Source organism: Ostrinia nubilalis, chromosome 3, assembly GCF_963855985.1.
Source record: "Ostrinia nubilalis chromosome 3, ilOstNubi1.1, whole genome shotgun sequence".
Classification (NCBI taxonomy): domain Eukaryota; kingdom Metazoa; phylum Arthropoda; class Insecta; order Lepidoptera; family Crambidae; genus Ostrinia; species Ostrinia nubilalis.
The window spans coordinates 1,502,594-1,525,929 of record NC_087090.1 but is presented as its reverse complement, the minus strand read 5'-3'; the positions used below and the strand labels follow the sequence as shown (position 1 = coordinate 1,525,929).

The 23,336-nt window shown below is 44.7% G+C and overlaps 1 protein-coding gene across 1 annotated transcript; it reads right to left on the bottom strand.

Moving 5' to 3' along the window:
• Positions 1-392: 392 nt before the first annotated feature.
• On the bottom strand, positions 393-23,330 carry LOC135088101 (cilia- and flagella-associated protein 43-like). Its single transcript, XM_063982988.1, has 15 exons — positions 23,222-23,330; positions 21,332-22,421; positions 20,687-20,807; positions 20,072-20,190; positions 19,423-19,590; positions 18,187-18,360; positions 17,594-17,721; positions 13,846-13,971; positions 13,284-13,389; positions 11,812-11,970; positions 9,476-9,589; positions 3,794-3,937; positions 3,184-3,336; positions 2,053-2,189; positions 393-534 (listed from the first exon to the last, which is right to left on the bottom strand). The coding sequence occupies exons 1-15, from the start codon at positions 23,296-23,298 to the stop codon at positions 393-395; spliced, it is 2,958 nt and encodes a 985-aa protein (XP_063839058.1). The 5' UTR covers positions 23,299-23,330.
• Between the last annotated feature and the right edge of the window lie 6 nt (positions 23,331-23,336).

Sequence of the window (23,336 nt, the reverse complement as noted above, 5' to 3'; positions counted from 1 at the left end):
ATGTTCACCCATGTAGGGTGGGACTCGCTGGCTAGCGGAGGGTGCAGTCGCTGCGCTAGCTGACAGCGCGAGCGTTGTAAGCTGACGTCACAGGTACAGCTAGCTGACTGTACAGGCTCGGCTAGCTGACGGCACAGGCTCGGCTAGCTGACGGCACAGACATGGCTAGCTGACGGCATAAGCCCAGCAAGCTGACGGCAGAGGCCCGGCTAGCTGACGGCACACACGGCTAGCTGACGGCACACCCTGCTAGCTGACGGCACTGCGTGACTAGCTGACGGCACACACGGCTAGCTGACGGCACACCCTGCTAGCTGACGGCACTGCGTGACTAGCTGACGGCACACACGGCTAGCTGACGGCACACCCTGCTAGCTGACGGCACCGCGCGACTAGCTGAAGGTGCGGAAGCTGGCGAGCGTGGGGTAGGTCTTGAGGCGCAGCAGCTCGAGCTCGGTCTGCAGCAGCACCACGCTGGTGTGGTTGGCCTGCACCTCGCGGATCAGCTGGCTACGCATCACCAGCGTCTCCATCCTGCAACAGTTATTTCAAGGTATTTTCAACATTCTAAGCGCTCCTGCACACGATGCCGCCACCGCGCCGCCGCCGCGCCGCCACCGCGCCATCAAAGCATAATTTCGCCAGCGCCAGTAAACAGTGCAAAGGCGCGGCGGCGGCGTCGTGTGCAGGAGCTAACTGTCGGCAAAAACCCGCTCGAACTTTCTGCACTTTGCTGTGCCCTAAGGGTATTTGCGTTCGGGTGCCGAAAAACAATAGTAGTGACAGAGTTTGGAAGTGGAGAGAATCATCCTAGGAAATGGAGGCCAAGTGCAGTATAAACTTGAAATTCTCGATTCTAGAAGTCGAATCGAGAAATATGCGACCATCGTGGCTACCCAACCCATCTAGCTAGCGTGAGGAGTGTAAAGCTTAGAACGTACTATGCGGTCAGCCGTCCGGTTAACCGCAGTCAAAAATATGTGTTGAAAATTAGTTTTTATGCGCACTATCATGCGGCTGTTTCGATCGGCTTTTACCCGTGGTCCCCCCAACATGTCCCCCTGGTGGGTCCACAGGTAATTTTTTTTACCCGTTGTCCCACCGTTCTGAACAGTGTTTGCCAGTGGGTCTACGGGTAATTAATTTTAACCATGGTCCCACCGCACTTATATATTTTTTTTATATTATAGATACCTATATCTAAAAATATTACATATGTTACGGTTAATGTGATAAATTGAAAATTATTAATAATAACCGGTTATTATGAATAATTACCGACAGTCGCGGTAAAAGTGATAAATTAATCACATTTAACAGTGATTATTTAATAATTCAACCTTAGTACTAACAAATTTCATAAAAGAGAACAACATCTTGTGTACGTGCTCGTGTACAGCCAAACTTTTGAACGTTTTAACATCATATATTAATATAATTTGGCATAATGAGTTTGGAATGTTTCTTGCATAATATTACTTTTCCATGATGCCTATAACATAATGTTTTGATTTAAAGTGAAAAATAGGTTAAGGTGCGGCGGGGATGGCCCTTGGGCCACCCCTAAGCCGCCTATTTAGTTTTACACACACATAAATGACTTCATATTAATCACATTTATCACTTTGACCGTAACATATATAAATCTATAATTAATTATAGAAAATAATTATAGGTAGGTACGGCACCATAGATTTATAAGACTTAATTTCTAAGTTCATATTTATTTGAGAATAAAGGATACATCGAAATTAATAATTGCAAGAACATTTTTTATAATATCTTCACATCACACATGTGGGTTAAAGTCACTCATATCCTACTCGGCGTTTGATATTACCACCAGGGGGACATGTTGGGGGGACCACGGGTAAAAGCCGGTTTCGATACATATTTTTTACAGAGGTTCACCAAACGGCTGAACGCTTCCGGCTAACCGGATAGTGCGTTCTAGGTCTTAGCCAAATCCTCCCTTTGCCTTTGGTAAATTATTAGAGAGGGTCATTTTCCTCAATGGAGACTAAATGCCTAATAATGATGGTTGGTAATAACCTGCGCTTGAAGATGCGTCGCACACGGATGGGCTCGAGCGGGTCCTCGTGCAGACGTTTCTCCGACACCTTGACGTTGAGCGCCACCACCAGCTTCTCCAGAGCGTTTGCCTGCGCCGTCACTTTGTTCACTTTCACCTGTTACATTCAAACATTTGAGGAAAAATTAGTTAAAAGATCATCATCATCATCATAATCATTTATTGCTTCATAAGTGTACATAGGTGGTGATCTTAAACTAAAAGTCTCAACTTATGACCCTTACATTACTAAATATTCTACAATAGTTAGTCGTACCCACGTACAACAAGATGATTCAAACTTCATCAAACTTTGGTAATTTGTAAAATTAATTTTGATCTGTTGCCAGAGAACTAACGAAAGGTGAAGTAAACAAGTCCTCAAATGGTTAACCAAGTTAAGTCCTCAAGTAAGAATAAGAATAAGAATAAGAAAAACTTTATTTGACACAAAAAAGGAAAAAAATAAAAAACAGAACAAAGGGACTTAAAACTATACACGCATATTTTTGTGCCAAAAAGGCGCCCGCTCAGCATTAATCGAGCCACGCGTGCCCCGACGCTGGTTTTCAGCGGGAGCCTCTCCAACCAACATTATAAATAAAAATAAAAAAATAACATTAAACAAAACAAAACAAAAACAGAACATTGACAAAGACAAAACATTGACAAAGAGGGCGCCACTAGTACTATTTAGCACAATGGAATGACGATCATTACTTTGATAAAAGCACAATAAAAAAAAAAAAAAAGAAAAAAAAGTGGTTTTATTAACCACCATTTCAAGAAGATAACTGGAGATCTTGCTTAAGTTCAGCAGTGGACTGCCATAACCTGGAGTGAATTGATATGCCATGGCTATAGCGCGGTAACAAGCCAATCTGGAAATCATAGGGGAAGGCCTATGATCAGCAGTAGACGTCTGTGGCTGAAATGGCTTTCAAGAGGAGAGCGTATCTTTACCTTAAAGGCCGGCAACGCACCTGTAACGCCCCTGGGTCTGCGGGTGTTTATGGGCGACGGTAATCATTTACCATCAGGTGATCCGTCTGCTCGTTTGCCTCCTATCACATAAAAAAAAAAAAAAAAAAAGAAATGATATTGATGCTAACCTCGAGCTCCTCGACGCGGCGGACCTGTTCAGCCAGCAGCTTGTTGACGGACATCTTGGACGCCTCCATTTCTTTCTCCATGCGCACGTAGTCCTGCTCCTCTGTGTAACCCAACTCCTTGTTCTTCAAGTACAGCTGAAGCTCTTTCGGGATCTGCAGTGACATGAGGATACGTGTGAGTGCTACAAGATCTATTAGAAAACGGAAAGATTCTTAGAAGAAGGGGAAGCGGAACAGAGAAGCGAAGTGGGAACAGAGCAAGAAAGCGTGGTTGAAAAATCAATTGACTCGTCGCGTGCTCGCGGTCTCGCGTTCTTGCGTATCCGGAAAAACAATCCCCAAGGAGCACAGAGCAGCCGTAGATTTTCTTGCTTCGCCCCGGTACCATTCTCCGCGTGTATGGACAGACGTTGTCCACGACTCCACTCCACATTAACCCCTCACTTCGCTCTACTATAGTCTGGTCGCACACTCACTGCGGGCGCCCGTCGCACAGTCGCGACAGCAATATAATTACGCGCGAGCGATAAGGATGGGTAGCTTGGGGTCATTGGACAAAATTCAACGTGCTCACAGACCGGGCTTTACCTATCAACACTTCGCAGCCTACCTTGAGCCGCTGGTAGGAGTAGAGCTCCTGAGTCATGTGGCGCAGCTTCATCTTGGCCTGCGCGTGCTGCCACTCCGTAGATAGTATGCCTTTGCGGAAGTCCATCTGCTTGCGCATCATACGTAGCTTCATTTCGCCCACTTTCTGTTTACATAAAGTCAATGTTGAGGTTATTTATTTACAATAAACAGATTTTTTTTTAAACTAAGGCAAACTTAACTCTAAACAAAATAAAAATGTAAACTTATTTTACTCAAAAATAAAAGTGTGACCATGAGGCAAAGAGGCGAGGATGCTGGCTGCATTTCCTCGCTGAATGGCAATACTAAGCCTGAGGTATTTTTATTGATAAAACTGTCTATAGATCACGCCCTTTAGGCCTAGGATGTGCGCCGTGATAAGCGGTTATCACGCCATTTTATCGATTTTGCCCATACATTTTGAAGTCGCTAAAGTATACAGGGTGTCCCGTAATGTAACGTCAAACCGGAACTGGGTGTTGAGGCAAGTTGTGCTGGTTATCAGAAAAATATAAAAAAAAATCTATGTGGCATATTTTAAAAATAATAGGCATTTAAAAAAAATCTAAAAATTCTACTCCAGGTGACGGTCCTTTTGCTCGTGTTGCCACAAATCTTCACTTTTTCTAAATTTTTTTTTTGTTATGTAACCCTGAATACTGCTTCTCTAAATTTTTATCAAAATTACAAAACCAGCTGCTCCAGCTTGGATGAAAAAAATACATTATTCCCAAAAAAAATTTCAAAAAAAAAAATTTGTCCTAGTTTAAACTGACTGTACTGAAAAAAAAAGTACTACGCGAGTGTGGCAAGTGACGTCATAACTTGGCGCATTTAGTAAGGATTCCAAAATGGTATAACACTTGGTAAATTTTTGCTGTAATTGTCGACAATTTTTGTTTTTTGGAAATAGTCCCGTTTTTAACTTTATCTACCTTGGTTAAAAATTATTATTCTAATGTGCCCAAAATTCAAGTTTCTGTGACTGACTACCGTACAGTCAGTCACAGAAACTTTTGTCACCATGACAGTAATTAGTAGTTGACATACTGTGACAAAAGTCATCCGTGCGCGCGCGCCTTTACTACCTGCTCTGCCTGCACTTGTACTTGGTAACATGGATAATAAGGATATGAAGTTTCGGTTATGGATACGGTTACGGATATTAGAATAATATTATACCGGTTTCGGTTACGGTCACGGATATGAAATCATTTCAGATTATCCGAAAGTCTCGGATAATTTCGGTTACGGAATTATTAGAATTTCAAAAATGTAGGTATAATTTAAATAGCAAGATGCTGCGTGAGCGTGACCCACATAGCTACTTTATGTACCAACTAAGACGACACCTATGTATGATAAAGGTAAAACAGGCTGGCATATTAGATGGTGCCAGCGAATGCCAGACAAGTTGGTAACAAATATTAAGATTTAAGGTACAATTCCAAGACGGGTCGCAGACCGCAAACTGCAAAACTATGAAATCGGCAGCGCGGCATTGCAGCTGCGGCGTGTATACTGCAGATTTCATAGAGTTTTGCAGTTTGACCTTTATCCGAAACTATCCGTAACTTTTGAATCCGTTTCGGTTACGGTTATGGACATTTTTTTATTTCGGATATCCGATAGTTTCGGTTACGGTTACGGATATCCATAACATCCCTGCTTGGTAAGATGGCCCTCTCCGTCCCGCTCATACCTTTTAAAATGTCTTCTCCACCTCACTTAAGGCCGGGTAACAGAGAAAATGGCGAAAATGAGGTTTTCATTTTTCATTTTTGAGGTACTAAACAGTAAAATAAAAGGCTAAAATTTTTTTTGGGCATAGTTGAGGATATTTTCTAGGGCTATTAACGGATGGAAACACGATTTGATGAAGTTGACTCGATAGAATAAATTCCCAAAGTTACCTCTATTCGTTTTCTAATTATGGTTTTATTTTTAAAATAAGCGATTTGAGATTCTGAATCTTTTACTAAACTAAAGTTCAGAAATAACTTGAGGGCTTTTAACGGATGAAATTTTTATATTGCGTCTTATTTAGTTACTATGTTAAAAAATGTGGAAAAAATCGCCCATGACGGCTTGGACAATCTCAATCAGTCGCGCGGTGGCGCTTACGGAGGACGGACGCGTGCCAGTTTTTTGGCCGTGACAGTTCTCGATTTGTCAATATTTTTGACAATGATGACTTTGATGAGTCACAGTATAATAATACCAGTGTTACTGGAGAAAGCTAAAATTTTTGATAATTAAGAATTCTGAATTTTGTCTACCTATTGAAATTTAAATCGTTGGCATCCTTTTAAACGAAGACTCTACTCATGATACATAGTACATTCCTCAAATATGAGACAAAACCAATGAGTTAAAATTACATTTTAATAGTACCTACATACAATCGTCTTCACTCTTTAGAAGAGCACACTGACACAAATAAATAATAAAAAATTAGGTCAGTGGGTCAAATATAGGGGCAGCTGCACGTCACTGAAAGACGATTCTGTTTACTCGGCATCTGGGCTGGAGAACATGAATCCTTGCTTACAGATGCAGATGTAAATAGAGTTATAATTGGACAAATTTTACATGAAATGTTTAACAGAACTCAGTTAAAAGACACATACATGGAATACCAATAAGGTTGCGGAGGGAAAGCTACCTATTATAAACTAGCGGCCGCCCGCGACTTCGTTCGCGTGGACCTCGTTTTACCCCCGTTAGATATGATGTTTTACCTCATTTTACCCATGTTGATAGATGGCGTTTCACGGTTTCCCCCGAATGAATATTTACGAACGTCATACCGTAGTTTGTCCAGTGCTGTAGATTTTAACCAATGACGATAGATGGCGCTTTTAGACACGTCTTATTTATTTATTGAAATTTATTTGCCACGTCATAATGTTAATCTGGGTTATAAACAATAATACTGTAAAGTTCAAAATCCGTTCAGTAGTTTTTGCGTGAAAGAGTAACAAACATCCAGACATCATGACATCCAGACATCCAAACTTTCGCCTTTATAATATTAGTAGGATATTTCACAATCCAAACTAATATTTACTATTTAGCATTTACTTACAGTAAATATTAGTTTGGATCGTGAAATATTTAAAATAAAAAAAAGAATAAAACAAAATAGGGTTTCAAATTACCTATTTATAATCTAATATTATAAAGAGGTAAAGTTTGTGTGTTTGTATATTTGTTAAATTGTAAGGGGTAATCTCGGGATCTACTGAACTGATTTTAAAAAATCTTTCACCAATAGAAAGCCACATTATATCATTCTGAGTGTAATAGGTTATATAAAAACCAAAAAATTCCACGCGGGCGAAGCGGCGGGCGGAAAGCTAGTTTATTTATAATTATGTAAGAGCATAATTATTAAAGTCGAAGTCAAACATTCTTTATTTGTGTGGACCTATATTAACGAGAGATTACAAGAGATTACAAGGCGTCAAATATTTCAAGAAAAAATTAAAAACTATTATAAAGCTAAATTTTGCTCTCATGGAGCCTTTACCTACTCTGACAAATTAAGACTTAGAGAAGAAACTAATAATAAAACTATTTAACTGTCCTGCAATGAAAAGCTTGATCGGGTACAACACCTCAAGTTATTTCAGAACTTGATTTCATTAAAAGACTCCGAATATCAAATCGCTTAGGTATCTAAAGTCAAACGATTCTGAAATGTCAAGTGGACTAATGAATAACCCATTAAGATAGTAGCGCCCTCCTGTCAATGACATACCTGGAACGATAGAGTTTTGAACAAGTATTAAAAATGCTTTGTCCTAAATGACTGACGGATATCGTAGAGACCTGAAAGTTGGAAGGTGTGTTCTTTTTATGACGTAGGCATCTCATAAGAAAATATTTTCTGAAATGGGGTCATGAAATAGAGGGGGTGAAAAAAGGGGGCAAAGTTTGTATGGGACAAAGTGATTCCTTGGTTCAATCTACCTGAAATTTAGTTTAACAATACCTTAATATAATTCGTGAAAGACGTGTGGAACGGGTAGAAAGTAATTTTGGCAGTCATTTTCTTCGAAGTTGATATCAATACTACTTAGTGCCTTTGATTTAATTACTTTTTATTTTTACAAGTGTTTGAAAACTCCATTTCAGATTGTGTTCAATGTCAAGTGAAATCTCAAATTGAAATGTCTCAATCTCAATGAGGAGACTCTGTATTTATTCCTAGAATTCCCCTAACACCGTCAAATTACCCTTTCGAATTCAAGACAGTGCAGTTTCCCATCAGTCTGCTTCGTAATGACTATAAACAAAGCTCAAAGTCAAACTCTAGGGACCTCTGCTTAAACTCCCATGAGTGCACAGAGGTACGCAGGTAACCGCGTGTGATGCTCATAGCAATTTTCGATAGGTACAGAACCCCGTACATACGTCATACATATTATAGAAAGAAAACACCCAGACCAATACAAACAATGTTTCGGCAATTTTAGTATCATATTTTTATTTATTAATAAACAAAGAGACTGAACAAAATTGATGCGTACCTATACTGATTAATGTTATTAACCACATGCAAAGCTTCGTGAATTGCAACAACTATAATTAAATTTATTATCCAAGCTCTAAATAATCGCTACTAAGAGTAACTTATCATAATAAAAAATTCCAATCGCTCAAGCTCCCAAAGGCCTACCGATAGGTCGGGTGACGTAATCTTGAAATTCTTTAAGCCGGCGCAGAACTTCCAGAAGGTCGGGCGACGCCACGGTCACTTTGAACCGTGTTTACTTCTGCAGTTATATTTTATATTTATTCGATTCTAGAATATATTCCCAAAAAGTCTGAAAGGTGTTTTAATTTGTATCACTTGGATATGATTTCTAGTAGAAAGTGTTGTGAGTGTGACGCTTGAAGGGAAGGAAGTAACCTAACCAACTGCGTATTTCTATACTGTGTAGCTGGAAATTGTGGCGGGAGCTCTTTGACGCGCTGTTTTCGGCGAAGAATTGCGCGCGCAGATTTTGACAGCGCGAAATACCTACTTTAGAAGAAATACCAAGCCTTAAGCCAGAAACTTGCATTTTGGGCACATTAGAATAATATTTTTAACCAAGGTAGATAAAGTTAAAAACGGGATTATTTCCAATAAACAAAAATTGTCGACAATTACAGCAAGATTTTACAAAGTGTTATACCATTTTGGAATCCTTACTAAATGCGCTAAATTATGACGTCACTTGCCACACTCGCGTAGTGCAATTTTTTTTCAGTACAGTCAGTTTAAACTAGGTAAAATTTTTATTTTCATATTTTTTTGGGAATAATGTATTTTTTTCATCCAAGTTGGAGCAGCTGGTTTTGTAATTTTGATAACAATTTAGAGAAGCATTATTCAGGGTTACATAACAAAAAAAAATTTTGGAAAAAGTGAAGATTTGTGGCAACACGAGTAAAAGGACCGTCACCTGGAGTAGAATTTTTTGATTTTTTTAAATGCCTATTATTTTTAAAATATGCCACATAGATTTTTTTTTATATTTTTCTGATAACCAGCACAACTTGCCTCAACACCCAGTTCCGGCTTGACGTTACATTACGGGACACCCTGTATAACGGCGTGCATCCTAGCTCGGCAGAGTTTGATTATAAATCCCCGGACAGATTGTATTACCAGAATGACGTTGTTGATTTTCTCGATGTCCTCTTTGAGTATGAGGGTGGCGTCCTCGAAGTCCTCCATGTGGCCCGTGGTCATGATCTCCACCTGCCCCGCCGGCAGCACCAACTACACACCACAACATGATTAAAACTACATAGGTATTTTCACAATAACAACTAAGGGCTACTGAAAGAAAGAAGAAAGAAAGAAACATTTATTACGATGAACATCACTTAGTTAAGGACAAAAAAAAGTATGCGGAAAAAAGACAGAAATAGCACATAAATATTACAAGGAAATAAAAAGTGAACTGAGCAGTGCCACCCTGTTGCAATAGCGATGCCCATCGCAATGGGACTCCACTCAGCATATGCCGTGGCCCACGGTGGGGAAGGCCACGACGCTGGTTTTCAGTGTGCTAGACGTACGAGGGGCGGCTGAAAAGTTTTGAGCCTAAGGTATTAAAAATGCCGATAGAAAAGTATAAAAAATATATTTTTCTATTTAATCTCCCTCTACTACAACGCACTTCTTACATTTGTGTAAAAGAGCTTTTAACCCACTGAAAAAAAATTCGCAAACTTTGCCTTCGAAATGATCCTCTAACGACGCCTTCATTTCTTTGTCACTCAAAAATCTTCGTCCCTGGAGGTCCTTTTTCCAAATTGAGTATTAGAAAAAAAAGCTAAGGATTTGGACTAAACTATGTGGTAGGTGATTAATTTCTTGAAATCCAGTTTTACCCGGGGCAAGCCTTGCAACATGCGCGATGTGCACGGGCGAATTGTCTGGCAATAACAGATTTCATTTCGCCAGTTTACCTCTTATTATTTCGACAACCACTTGACGCACTCTTATCAACAGTACAGTAAAATAATCCCCGTTAATTGTAGTTTTTTTAAGTAGGTAGTCAATGAATAAAATTCCTCCACAATCCCAAAAATAGTGGCTATGAGCTTGGGTGTCGATCGCTCCACTTTGAATTTCCGCGGCGGCGTTTTCCCTTTTCAATCCATTGCACTGACTCTTGTTTTGACTCTAAATCGTACTGCTGAATTTATTATTTATCAATAGTGACAATGTGAGAAAAAAAATTGTAAGGATTATGGCCAAAGATGTCCTAAAACTCCTGCGAAGTTGTGACTCGACGCTGTTTGTCGAGTGGCGTGAGCATTTTTGACACCCATCGCGCACACCCCTTTTTCATGTGCAAATGAGTATGAAAAATATTGCCGATACGTTCCTTGCTAATGCCTATGGCTTCAGCTATCTGTCACAGCTTAATTCGCGGATCTCTAGAGCAAGATTCTTTAACTTTTCATTATTTTATTCGTTAATGGCGAAATCTGGCCGCCCTGACTTGCGGTCATCTTTTAGCGACTCCCTGCCATGATTGAATTATCGGATTCAATCTTTCATGGTGGCAAATGAAGTCCCAGTCTCCCCATAAACTGTTGACATCTCTTCAAATATTACCGTCAGCGTTTTGTTCTTCTTTGTGAGGCATTTTATGACAACTGTGTACTTCAATTTCGTACATTGCGCGGATGACTGAGACATGATGATGTTTACGGATTAATTACTAAAAGCGTGATGATGCTAATAAAATGAAACTTTGTACATATACTAAGGAGGTTATTGGCAAATTAATAAAATTTAGTGCGAGTCAATAATAACACTTGAAGATACTTAGGCTCAAAACTTTTCAGCCACCCCTCGTATAGCTAAACGAGCCAAGTCGCTCTACTCGCGGTTTCCGCGGTGTCAAGTGTAGACGCGATGAAAGTCCCTGTCTTCGTAAAAATACCGACAACAGGCGGAGCACGAGTCAAACGCTCGAAGTGCAATCGTTCGAAGCTCGTAAATTAGTCCACACTACACGAATTTTGGCTCGGCTCGTGCTCCGCTCGTGCACGACTCGTCTAGCGTAGAACCACTATAAAACTTTACTCTTCTGCTGCCGGCTGCCAGTTACCGAATGTGCATTACATATTATATCGATCTTACCTACAATAAATTAATAGTTTAAAAAACTAAAAACACGTTCTTAATTACTGCACAAAAAGGCCAATAAAGTGCTCGAAAAGACAAATCCAATGAACCCAAACTCGATGCGATTCCGCAGTTTCGTTTAAGAGTTCCTATGGCGACCTTCCAGTCCCATCGTCAGACCAGCTTGATGGTACGATAATATTGTATTGTCATCTGATCTACATATAATTGCCAAGTTTCACGATGATACAAGAATTAGAAGTGCACGTGTAATTCAGATTCTTAGATTCCATTACATAGTTACATACACGACGACCTAATAAAAGCGTGTTAAAAAGTGTATAGTGATCTCGCACCTGAATGGTCTTGTTCCTGGCGAGCAGCTCCTGGGTCTCGCGGTGCTGCACGATGAGGTCGGCGGTGCTGGCCAGGTGGCTGCGGCGCGCCTGGACGGCCTTCTGCCAGCCCGTCTGCGCGCTCTCCACGAACGCTGTCTCTTGCACTAGCGCGCGCATCTGGTGGAAAAACTCGAGGGTAAAATCAGGCCTGTTCATCTCCGCGAGTTTACATCGAAAACAAAACACGCACGATGGCCCACCTACAGGATACTATTCGACAAGGCCTCACATACGAGCGAACATTGACTCACGCACGCGTATCAAAATAAAGAAAATGGTGTAGTAAATACTGTGCAGTATTTAACTGCCTAAATAATAATAAAAACACAGAATGTACTTTTTTAAGTTGCCTCCTCCAGCCTGAGAGGTAAATAAGTAGTTAATATTATTCACGATAATTCATGCTAAATCATGTATTTCCTCCGCCATATTCCGCAGTTTGGCACCTCACGTCACATCATTTTACCGAAGTCAGCCCTATAGCTTCGGCGCAGTGCCGATCACTGACGTTTGTCAACAAAATGGTGCTTGACTCTTGAGACAGGCTAAATTACACCATATTGTTAATGACATTGAGCATACATTTTTTTAAATACCTTCGCGAAGTAAAACTTCTGTACGTAGTACTTATTATTATTCTGTGGAAAAATAAAGAATACAAGGTGGACCGACGACATCGTAAAGGTAGCAGGGAAGCGCTGGACGCAGGCCGCTACCAATCGATCAACATGGAAAGCATTGGGGGAGGCCTATGTTCAGCAGTGGACGTCCTATGGCTGAAATGATGATGATGATGATGATGAAAATAAAGAAAGAAGAGGTTCCGAAATGTTTCCAAATATCAACAGGTGAAGATTCAGAAAAGTCAACTTTTAGGCTTATATCTATTTCGGGTATTACATTGCAATGAACGCACGCATTTACGCAGCTTGCACATAAAGAGGCGCGCGCGCGTGTACGTATACGTACAGTGATAATACGGGACTTTCAAAAGCCTATATTTGCAGAAAATAAAAATGACTCTTGATTTTTACATATCCCAGTATTAGGCCGAGTCCGCAATACGGCTAAATCACCGCGGTTTTTAGCCAAGTAAAACTAATGCAAGCGTCCACACTGTGGCTTTTTCCCGCGTATACGTTTCGGGTGGCGACCACGGGCTGGAAGACGTAGCGTGGGCAGGCCCCCTACTAGGTGGACCGACGAGCTGGTAAAGGTCGCGGGAAGAGCCTGGATGCGGGCAGCGCAGGACCGTTCATTGTGGAAAACCTTGGGGGAGGCATTTGTCCAGCAGTGGACGTCATTTGGCTGAAACGATACGTTTCGGGAGGTCTCGCGGTTTGACGGTTTACCGCTTGCGGGAAAGACTGTAGTGTGGACTCAGCCATACGGAGAACAACCCGGGCCTCTCAGGCGTAGCGTGTGCTCACCCGTATCTCGTTCTCGATCTTGGCGCGGCGCAGCTTGCACATGGTGGCCCACAGCGCCTCGTCCATCACCGGCGGCATGTTGCTGACCAGGTCCAGCTGCTCCACGCTGCGGGGAGCAGTAAGGCATTCTTAAACAAAGCCGGCCGTGCGACAAGGTCAAATCAAATTTAAAAAAATACTAGAAAGTGGTTACAGCAACATATTAAATTACAAACAGGTTCAGCACCTTCTGCCACTAGTAATTAGTCTAATATTATACATCTTTTTTATAGAAAATAATACTTTAAACTTGTAATTTGTTTTGCATATCCTCGAACTAAGCTTGTGTTACGAATGGATTCACTACAACATTTAAGTGGCGACGGGATTTGAACTACCGATTCTCGAATTGGGCTATCGTCGGCTTCAGCCATAGGACGTCCACTGCCGAACACATACCTTCCTCAATGATTCCAGATCGACCTGTTGGTAGGGTCCTGCATTCAGCCCCTTTAAAAGGCATTATGAGGTCGTCTACCGCAGACTTGTGTGAATACCGGATCTCCAAAGCAGTGGGCCTCACCCCTTGTAATACTCCACGCAGTCAGGGTGCATGTGCACGGGCCGATGCGACGCCAGAATACTGCCCGCCAGCTCGTGCAGCGCGGCCGCTGTCGTGGTGGCGCGCTGGTGCCACTTGGGCCGCTTCCTGAGAGAAATATCAATAATTTAGGTTAATTTAATTATTAAATTAACCTTGTCTGTCCACCCTCTAATGACTTTATTGTCATTAGAGGGTGGACAGACGAATAAATATATCGTTGAACAGTGGCGGCGTAAGGCGTGGGCGACGTGGGCCACCGCCTACGGCCTCGCGGTACAAGGGGCCTCGCGCATCAAAAAAATTTTTTTTTAATATTAATTTTTTTATTTGTATTTTTATGAATAAAAACTTGTCAGTGTTCATTGTTTTTTTATTATTACTTTTTTTATAATTCAGTTCGCCACAGAACAAGGCCTCGCGAAATCTGTCTTGCCCACATCAAATTTAGGTCTTGCCCCGCCACTGTTGAACTAGAACTTATTTAACAATACACAAGTAAGCTATTTTAATTTGTCTATCAAGATAGATCGTCACTCAATCGGCAGCAGGCAACGTGTTTTTATCGGCTATGTCTGACAATTTATTTTAAATTAGGTTAAAAAGTAGTCATCAAAATTGTTAACTGATCCCGGGAGTTTGTCTTCTCGTTGACACTCTTTTAAATTGCGTTGGATGACGGGAATATTGGGAAGAGATATTTTATAACGTGTCGGTCGACTGTAGACTGAAGTGAACATAAAATATTTTAACATACTAGATGTAGCACCGCACTCACTTGAACACCTTGTAGCACTGGTCGACGATGATGGGCGAGAGATCCGCGAAGTGGTTCTTGAAGGAGCGCTCCATGTACTTGTCTTTAGCGGCCAGCGCGTCGTAGGCCGCCTGGCACTCCGCGCTCTGCGTTTGGATATCGGCTAACTCTTGCTGGAGAACCTTCCACTTCGACATACAAATGTAACCAAACTCACTTGAACACCTTGTAGCACTGGTCGACGATGATGGGCGAGAGGTCGGCGAAGTGGTTCTTGAAGGAGCGCTCCATGTACTTGTCTTTAGCAGCCAACGCGTCGTAGGCCGCCTGGCACTCTGTGCTCTATTCTGAATATCGGCCAGTTCCTGCTGAAGAACCTTCCACTTCGACATATAAATGTAACCGCACTCACTTGAACACCTTGTAGCACTGGTCGACGATGATGGGCGAGAGGTCGGCGAAGTGGTTCTTGAAGGAGCGCTCCATGTACTTGTCCTTGGCAGCCAGCGCGTCGTACGCCGCCTGGCACTCCGCGCTTTGCGATTGAATATCGGCTAGTTCCTGCTGGAGAACCTTCCACTTCGACATATAATGTAACCGCACTCACTTGAACACCTTGTAGCACTGGTCGACGATGATGGGCGAGAGGTCGGCGAAGTGGTTCTTGAAGGAGCGCTCCATGTACTTGTCCTTGGCAGCCAGCGCGTCGTACGCCGCCTGGCACTCCGCGCTTTGCGATTGAATATCGGCTAGTTCCTGCTGGAGAACCTTCCACTTCGACATATAATGTAACCGCACTCACTTGAACACCTTGTAGCACTGGTCGACGATGATGGGCGAGAGGTCGGCGAAGTGGTTCTTGAAGGAGCGCTCCATGTACTTGTCCTTGGCAGCCAGCGCGTCGTACGCCGCCTGGCACTCCGCGCTTTGCGATTGAATATCGGCTAGTTCCTGCTGGAGAACCTTCCACTTCGACATATAATGTAACCGCACTCACTTGAACACCTTGTAGCACTGGTCGACGATGATGGGCGAGAGGTCGGCGAAGTGGTTCTTGAAGGAGCGCTCCATGTACTTGTCCTTGGCAGCCAGCGCGTCGTACGCCGCCTGGCACTCCGCGCTTTGCGATTGAATATCGGCTAGTTCCTGCTGGAGAACCTTCCACTTCGACATATAATGTAACCGCACTCACTTGAACACCTTGTAGCACTGGTCGACGATGATGGGCGAGAGGTCGGCGAAGTGGTTCTTGAAGGAGCGCTCCATGTACTTGTCCTTGGCAGCCAGCGCGTCGTACGCCGCCTGGCACTCCGCGCTCTATTCTGAATATCGGCTAGTTCCTGCTGGAGAACCTTCCACTTCGACATATAAATGTAACCGCACTCACTTGAACACCTTGTAGCACTGGTCGACGATGATGGGCGAGAGGTCGGCGAAGTGGTTCTTGAAGGAGCACTTCATGTACTTGTCCTTGACAGCCAGCGCGTCGTACGCCGCCTGGCACTCCGCGCTCTATTCTGAATATCGGCTAGTTCCTGCTGGAGAACCTTCCACTTCGACATACAAATGTAACCAAACTCACTTGAACACCTTGTAGCACTGGTCGACGATGATGGGCGAGAGGTCGGCGAAGTGGTTCTTGAAGGAGCGCTCCATGTACTTGTCCTTGGCAGCCAGCGCGTCGTAGGCCGCCTGGCACTCCGCGCTCTGCGTCTGGATATCGGCTAGTTCCTGCTGGAGAACCTTCCACTTCGACATATAAATGTTACCGCACTCACTTGAACACCTTGTAGCACTGGTCGACGATGATGGGCGAGAGGTCGGCGAAGTGGTTCTTGAAGGAGCGCTCCATGTACTTGTCCTTGGCAGCCAGCGCGTCGTAGGCCGCCTGGCACTCCGCGCTTTGCGTCTGGATATCGGCTAGTTCCTGCTGGAGCGTTTCCACTTCAGCCTCGTACTTGGCTATATCCGCTCTGGAAGTGGAGATAGGTCTACTGTTTAGTGGATCTTCACTATATAGTTTTCTGAATTTTAACCACTTTTTTTCTGACGACGCTACAGGTCTTGCACCTCATTGAGTCAGTACCTGAGATATGAGAGAAGTACAGGACGGGTGACATATGACATGACAGAGCATACAAGTCAGAAGCACGTGAAGCCTTACTGACGTTTGACGTCACAAAAACACCCACTCTTGTCATCCACCCTTTTTTTTTTTTGAGAAAAAATACCCTGCGGGGACAGGGTAGGTTATGTGGGGCTCACCAAGTCATAAGGACAAAGGCATACTCACTAAAAGACCCCGGTGCTCCGTTATTCGCCTTAGTGGGAAGGAACTGTGGGATTCCGGACAAAGCCTTCACTACCACAGTCCCTCCCGGCAGCTAGGAGCACACAGCTGTTCCCGTCTGACGGTGGTGGTGGCCTGTGCTATGCAAGCGGGGGCGCCCCCGTGCCCCCAGCCCGCTGGCCATCACCGAGGAGAGGAACCTGAGGCGATCATACTGTCGCCTCCTCTGACTCCTCCGCCATCGCCGGAGCGAGAGCGTGTTTGGATCATTTTCGCGCTCTCGCTCCGAGGCTTCCTTCTGCTTGTCACCCACCCATGGCATAACTATAAAGAATCTCACTCGACAGCGGTGATAACCTGATGAGTGAAGAACTATATCGAGTGACAGCACCTTCTGTCTGCCACCACCACTGTCGCAATGAGGGCTATCGTTTTTATACTTAACAGTTGGCACCTCTGGCGATTGACAGGACCTTACTCTACAGTGGCGCCATCTTGATGAGTGCAAATGCGATAGTCCTCCTACCACTTTAGCGCTCACCAGTTGGTGCCACTGTCTTCGCTACTAGCAAGTGACAGGACCTTACTCTACAGTGGCGCTAACTGGTGAGCGCTAAAACGATAGCCCTCATTAAAATTGGTTATCTATCAAAATGAAATAGAGCTCATTATAGTGCGCTCACCGCATGTCCTCGAGGCGCTCGGCGGCCTCGACGCGGTCGAGGTTGGCGCGGCGCAGGCGCATGAGGCTGAGGTTCTCCTGCCCGATCACCGAGTCCACCTGCAGCTTCGTCAGCCACATCTCCTTCACCTGCCGGGAATTAAACCTATAAATATGGACCGTATTTGACACGATAATAGCCTAAGGCCCGGTTAAGCCCGGTTTCCACCAAGGCGGAGCAGAGAAGTGTTTCAAATAACCAATCAGATTTCATTATTTCCAGTTCTCTTCTGCGCATCACGCCGCGCTGCCGCCGCTGTCAAAAATTAGTCCGCCCGACACTTCTCCGCTCCGCTTCGCCTCGATGAATCTGGGCCTAACATGCACAGTGCGAGGCGGTCGCACGCCACCAGCGAACGCGACTTATACTAGCGGCTCAACCAATAGACGGGCGCATACCCGCTACCTGCACAAGTTTAAGCGTAGGTCCTTGGAAATGTCTAACCAAATGATTGACATGCTGGACGCTTTAGGTATGTATAGAACAAGGGGGTCCTTTTCTTCTAAAAAAAGTGGAGAAATTGCAAAAAAATGTGTTTATTAGTACACACTGACCCGCTGGTTGAACTTGACGACGCCCTCGTTGAGGACCTGGGCCAGCTTGGCGTACTCGGCGTGCAGCATCTTGCGGTACTTGTCGCGCTCGTCGTTGCGGAAGCGCACCTTGGCCTCGTAGTCGAACACCAGCCGCAGGTCGTCCTCGTTGAAGTGCTCCGGGTCTTTGTCCAGCTGGAATTTAATGAGAACACAGTGTCGTAAACGATTGGTAGTCCTAAGGCCCAGTTTTTTGATTCATAGTTAAAATAACAAATTGTTAATTTTTGCTACTAATAGTTAAATATTAACAAAATGTTAACTAATAGTTAAAAAATGTACTAAAAGTCAAGCTAACCATTGTTCGAAAAACATTTTTTTCTGATATTTAACCACTTGTCATTTGACATCTGTCAAATTTGACTATTGGTTATTTTAACTATGAATCAAAAAACTGGGCCTAAGTGAGCGACGAAACGCGTAGCGTCGCATCGCTAGGCGAAAATATACTCAAGTAGCTGGGATTTTATAATAGTGACCTACATAGTCGCGTAGTATGACATACTAAGCAGATAAAGTATTGGTCGCATTAGGTCGCGGTGTTTCATGTCACGTCCAGTCAATAGGTGAAATTAGACACCCTGAAAGCTTAACAATGAAAATCCTGCAAAATTCTCCTCGTTCGCTACAAAAACGGAACTTTAGACCTATTCAGCTTTTGCAATATTATAATCCAGGGTTCAGACTACATACATATAACCTCGACAGTACAACAATAATACACGACTCCGTGTACATAAACCCCACAATAGCATCGTGGTGAAACGCCGCCATCTGTCTATCGCCCGATTCCTACGAGTATATTCAATTCTTGTCCAAATCCGGATTACAACTGTCAAATTGAATTCAGTTTTAGATTATATTTCCAAAATGTTCGACGCATTTACACTTTAATATTGTTTAAATAGTCTTATAAACAATATAAAAATGTAAAAACATCAAAAACCGCAGATATTTTGGCTAAAAACATTTTAAAATTTGACAGTTGACAATCCAAATCCGTCCAATTTGGATTAAGATTGAATATAGAAATCCAGCACATATCGATAAAATTTCATTGTCGTGCTAGCCTAGGATGCGCCATTATATCGTTTTATCGCGGCATTTTTTCATTTGATGACATTTTTCGTCTAAAATGGACGATAAGATTATATCGTGGCGCGCAACCCAGTGTGGTGGTAAAGTGGTGTTCCGTACCATGCACTGCGGCATGGGGATGGGCTTCTTGATCTCCTCGTGCCAGAGCTTCTCCAGCACGCCGTCCATCATGTCCATGAGCGCGCGCTCGCGGAAGTCGTCCTTGGGCCCCGGGTCCGGCGGGATGATCACGATCTGGCTCGGGCTGATGTAGGGTTCGATGCTGCACTGAAAGCAGGAAACAGAAAAAAAGCATATAATTCTAGTCATTATCAGATAGCTCACCAGCTCCTAAATACACTACTAAGGCTAAGTTGCACCACCTAACTATAACCGGTGTTTTTTTGTATGCAGTTTTATAGATTTTTGAGTAAGAGTAAGATGGAACAATCCAGCCTAAGAGCATCGTTCACCATTTCTGACGTCAAGTAGGCTACTCATTGCTTAGTCATGACTGAGTAGCAACAAAACCATGACACTGACAAGACTTTGACACCCTAGCGTTTTACTCGGACATCGTGAAACTTGAAATCGTGAGGCCCTAAAACAGTTGTCAACATTTACAAGTATTTTCTTTAGTTACGCAAACCTGAGAACAACATGCTATATTAGTCTATGCGAGTTCTCGTATATACCCCATTGAAAATGTTGCCAAATTTAAAATATTTGTTCCATACCTTGATATTCATTTGTCAACAAAAGTACTCACTTCTTCCGGTTCGACTTTGATCAGTTTCGACGGCTGCTCCTCCTGTCGCCACTGCGGGTCCTTGATCTCGATGATCAGGTGGTGGAAACTGCCGCGGAGGTCCGACAGCTTGTTTAGCTCTATAAACAATCATTTTAATTTTACTCTTGGTGAAGGTGAATTACGGGAAGAGCCTGGATGCAGGCATGCAGGACCGTTCATCGTGAAAAACCTTGAGGAGGCCTTTGTCCAGCAGTGGACGTCATTTGGCTGAAACATACGAACGATCGATACTCTTGGTGATAAGAAAAGAGTCCTCTTTAATCACAAAATGGACAGACGACAACAGTTTAAGCTAAACCCTTATCATGTAATAAGTGAGCTATTTTACAAAAAAGTCGTGATGTGTTGTTTGTAATTCACTCTATCTAACTTAGAGGCAAGATGACGCATCACAAAAATATTACGTGACATTGACAAACATATGAGTGCGAGAGGGCAAGATGATGCATCACAACGATATAACTACGTGACATTGCAAAAATATGTGCGAGTGACAAAAACCAATCGAAAATGTGCGACTATCTACCCTCTGGATCACTATTAGCTGTCTACCCTACAGACAGGTGGAATAACCATCAATAATGAACCGCAGACGCGCGTTCCTTTCCTCCACAAGGCCCACCTCCCGCTTCTTGAGGTTCATGAGGTCGTCGAACTGCTTGTTGAACCACAGCCGCATGTTCTGGACGTTCAGCTGGAAGATTGCTTCTGGCATGAATAAACTCTACCATATTATTTGATGTTTTGATTAAATATAAAAAAGTATCAAGTGCAAGTTATGACCTGTGATGATAGGAGTAAATGTATTGATTGAAAGAACAGTTACAAGTTGGTACTATTTAGGGCCTCCGCTAAACTCGTACGGGCGCACCGCACGCGTATCTGTATCAAAAAACAGTATGCACCCGCGCAAGTTTTAGCATAGGCCCTTGGGATCGCTGTCTGACAGACAGCGATCGCGCTGGTTGCTGGGCAGTTCTTGTACATTTTACATCAAACCGTAACCGCATGGTTACCGCCTCAGTGGATACAATGAGAACTACCCAGAAACCGCGCGGTTATAACGCGTCTGCACCAGTAAGCCTAGAATGAATGCTCGCCACGACAAACTTTTATCGATTACGCGCGATAAGCCTACACATTTGTCGTCTAAAATCATCGAGACCATTCTATCGTGGCGCGCATCTTTGGCCTGCTGTCTTCATAGAGGTGCGTCACCTTGGCGAGGTGCTGTATCCAGCCCATCTGCAGGAAGCTGAAGGCGAGCGTCTGTGGCACGCTGTAGGCGGGCACGGGCACGGGCACGAAGCGGTGCACGTTGGAGCCGGCCAGCACGTGCCAGCCCGCTGGCCTATAGAGGTGCGTCACCTTGGCGAGGTGCTGTATCCAGCCCATCTGCAGGAAGCTGAAGGCGAGCGCCTGCGGCACGCTGTAGGCGGGCACGGGCACGAAGCGGTGCACGTTGGAGCCGGCCAGCACGTGCCAGCCCGCTGGCCTATAGAGGTGCGTCACCTTGGCGAGGTGCTGTATCCAGCCCATCTGCAGGAAGCTGAAGGCGAGCGCCTGCGGCACGCTGTAGGCGGGCACGGGCACGAAGCGGTGCACGTTGGAGCCGGCCAGCACGTGCCAGCCCGCTGGCCTATAGAGGTGCGTCACCTTGGCGAGGTGCTGTATCCAGCCCATCTGCAGGAAGCTGAAGGCGAGCGTCTGTGGCACGCTGTAGGCGGGCACGGGCACGAAGCGGTGCACGTTGGAGCCGGCCAGCACGTGCCAGCCCGCTGGCCTATAGAGGTGCGTCACCTTGGCGAGGTGCTGTATCCAGCCCATCTGCAGGAAGCTGAAGGCGAGCGTCTGTGGCACGCTGTAGGCGGGCACGGGCACGAAGCGGTGCACGTTGGAGCCGGCCAGCACGTGCCAGCCCGCTAGTCTATAGAGGTGCGTCACCTTGGCGAGGTGCTGTATCCAGCCCATCTGCAGGAAGCTGAAGGCGAGCGTCTGTGGCACGCTGTAGGCGGGCACGGGCACGAAGCGGTGCACGTTGGAGCCGGCCAGCACGTGCCAGCCCGCTAGTCTATAGAGGTGCGTCACCTTGGCGAGGTGCTGTATCCAGCCCATCTGCAGGAAGCTGAAGGCGAGCGTCTGTGGCACGCTGTAGGCGGGCACGGGCACGAAGCGGTGCACGTTGGAGCCGGCCAGGACATACGGCTGCCCGCGCACCTGCTCCGCCGAGTCTAACTCTAGTACGATAGCTTCGCTTTCCGTGCTCTTGCGGGCTTCTTTGACTGATTGGACGGACGCTTCTGGGACTCTGGAATGAGGCGTTTTTGTGCTGAAAATTAACACTATTCGGAGGTCGGCGTGAGAAGTGTAATCGGTCGCCGCTCGTCTGGGGTCTTTGCGACCATAATTTACATGCTGCGCAGGAGCTGCAGAACAGAATAAGCTGCACGATTCCGGCAGAGTGAAATGGGACAATCCTCACTCTTTCCGTGGACTCGTGGGAGGCAATTGAGGGAGAAATATATATCAAACTTCCTCAACAACGTGGGGAATTTCCCATTTTGCCTCTGGAAAACTGAAAAGAGTTGTGTTTCTGCGCCGGACACAGATGTGGATTACTTAGAGCACCCAGAAGTCTTAATCCAGCACTGACTATATCAAGCAAGGCTAACCTATCGCGAAGCTATATGCAGCGGCCTATTAATAATAAAATGTGAGAAGATTGATTTATGAACAAAGAAGTTTTTATTCCAATTCTAATTTCAATGAGGGTTTTCGCGAATGAAAAATCCACCAGATTGCAATACGTAGATGCGAGGTCCAAATGCTGCATGATTGGTTATTTTTGACATGACATTGACAGATATGTCAAAATCCACGTCCCGCCATCTAGCGGATCTTTCGTTCGCGAAAACCCTCATTGGGCTCGGTATACTGACTGGGCCGCGCTGTGGTCGCTGGCGCGCTCCTCGGGCTCCTCCCAGGGCCGGAAGAGGTCGTCGTCGTTGTCCATCTCCACGCCGCGCAGCGCCTCGGTCTGCTGCAGCTCGGGCCACAGGTCGCGCTGGTCGGCAGGCTGCTGGCTACAGTCGGGCTCGGTATACTGACTGGGCCGCGCTGTGGTCCTCGCTGGCGCGCTCCTCGGGCTCCTCCCAGGGCCGGAAGAGGTCGTCGTCGTTGTCCATCTCCACGCCGCGCAGCGCCTCGGTCTGCTGCAGCTCGG